Source organism: Buceros rhinoceros, unplaced genomic scaffold (assembly GCF_000710305.1).
Source record: "Buceros rhinoceros silvestris isolate BGI_N320 unplaced genomic scaffold, ASM71030v1 scaffold8712, whole genome shotgun sequence".
Taxonomy (NCBI): Eukaryota; Metazoa; Chordata; class Aves; order Bucerotiformes; family Bucerotidae; genus Buceros; species Buceros rhinoceros.
The window spans coordinates 272-879 of NW_010400633.1; the positions used below are offsets into that span (position 1 = coordinate 272).

Sequence of the window (608 nt, forward strand, 5' to 3'; positions counted from 1 at the left end):
GTGATGATGGACACGGACTCTCTGCAAATGTCTGCAGCCTCCTGCCTTCCCCTTCTCCCCAGCGCCTGCCAGGCCGCCCTCACCTCCTTGGCTTTGCTGAACCCCATCCACATCTTCAGCCTGCGCACGAAGATCTCCACCATCTCGTAGTCCTGGGGCTCGAAGGCAGGGCGGTACAGCTCGAAGTGCATCTCCCGGTAGCTGTGGATAAGCACCACGGTGAAGAGCCGCAGCACGATCCACGCCTCCAGGACGATGTAGCTGGTGCAGAACAGGTAGTAGAGGCCCGGGGACTCGGGCAGGCTGGGGCGGAGGCTCCCGCTGCCCCGCAGCATGGCGAAGAGCAGCAGCAGGCTGCTGCCCACGCTGCGGAACGACTCCGAGGAGGAGGAGAAGAGCTGCAAAGGGAACGTTGGAGATGCAATGAGAAGGGACCAGTGGGAAAATGCTCCCCTGACCCCCCACACTCACCACCCCATCTCACAAATCGTGAGCCCTACGGAGTGTCCCAGGAATTGGGACAGGCCAGAGACACAACCCCCGGCCAAAGCTGCCCGGCCCCTGGCAGAGGAGACCCCCCTGCACGGGCTGGGCACTGGAGCACCCCG

General features: G+C 63.7%; 1 protein-coding gene across 1 annotated transcript in view; it reads right to left on the reverse strand.

Moving 5' to 3' along the window:
* Positions 1–83: 83 nt before the first annotated feature.
* PKD1 (polycystic kidney disease 1 (autosomal dominant)) overlaps positions 84–608 on the reverse strand; it is a gene marked incomplete at both ends in the record, with an annotated part of 51,034 nt that continues 50,509 nt past the window's right edge. The window contains one exon of the mRNA XM_010131951.1: positions 84–398. Coding sequence (XP_010130253.1) covers positions 84–398 — 315 coding nt within the window. The remainder of the gene's footprint in view (positions 399–608) is intronic.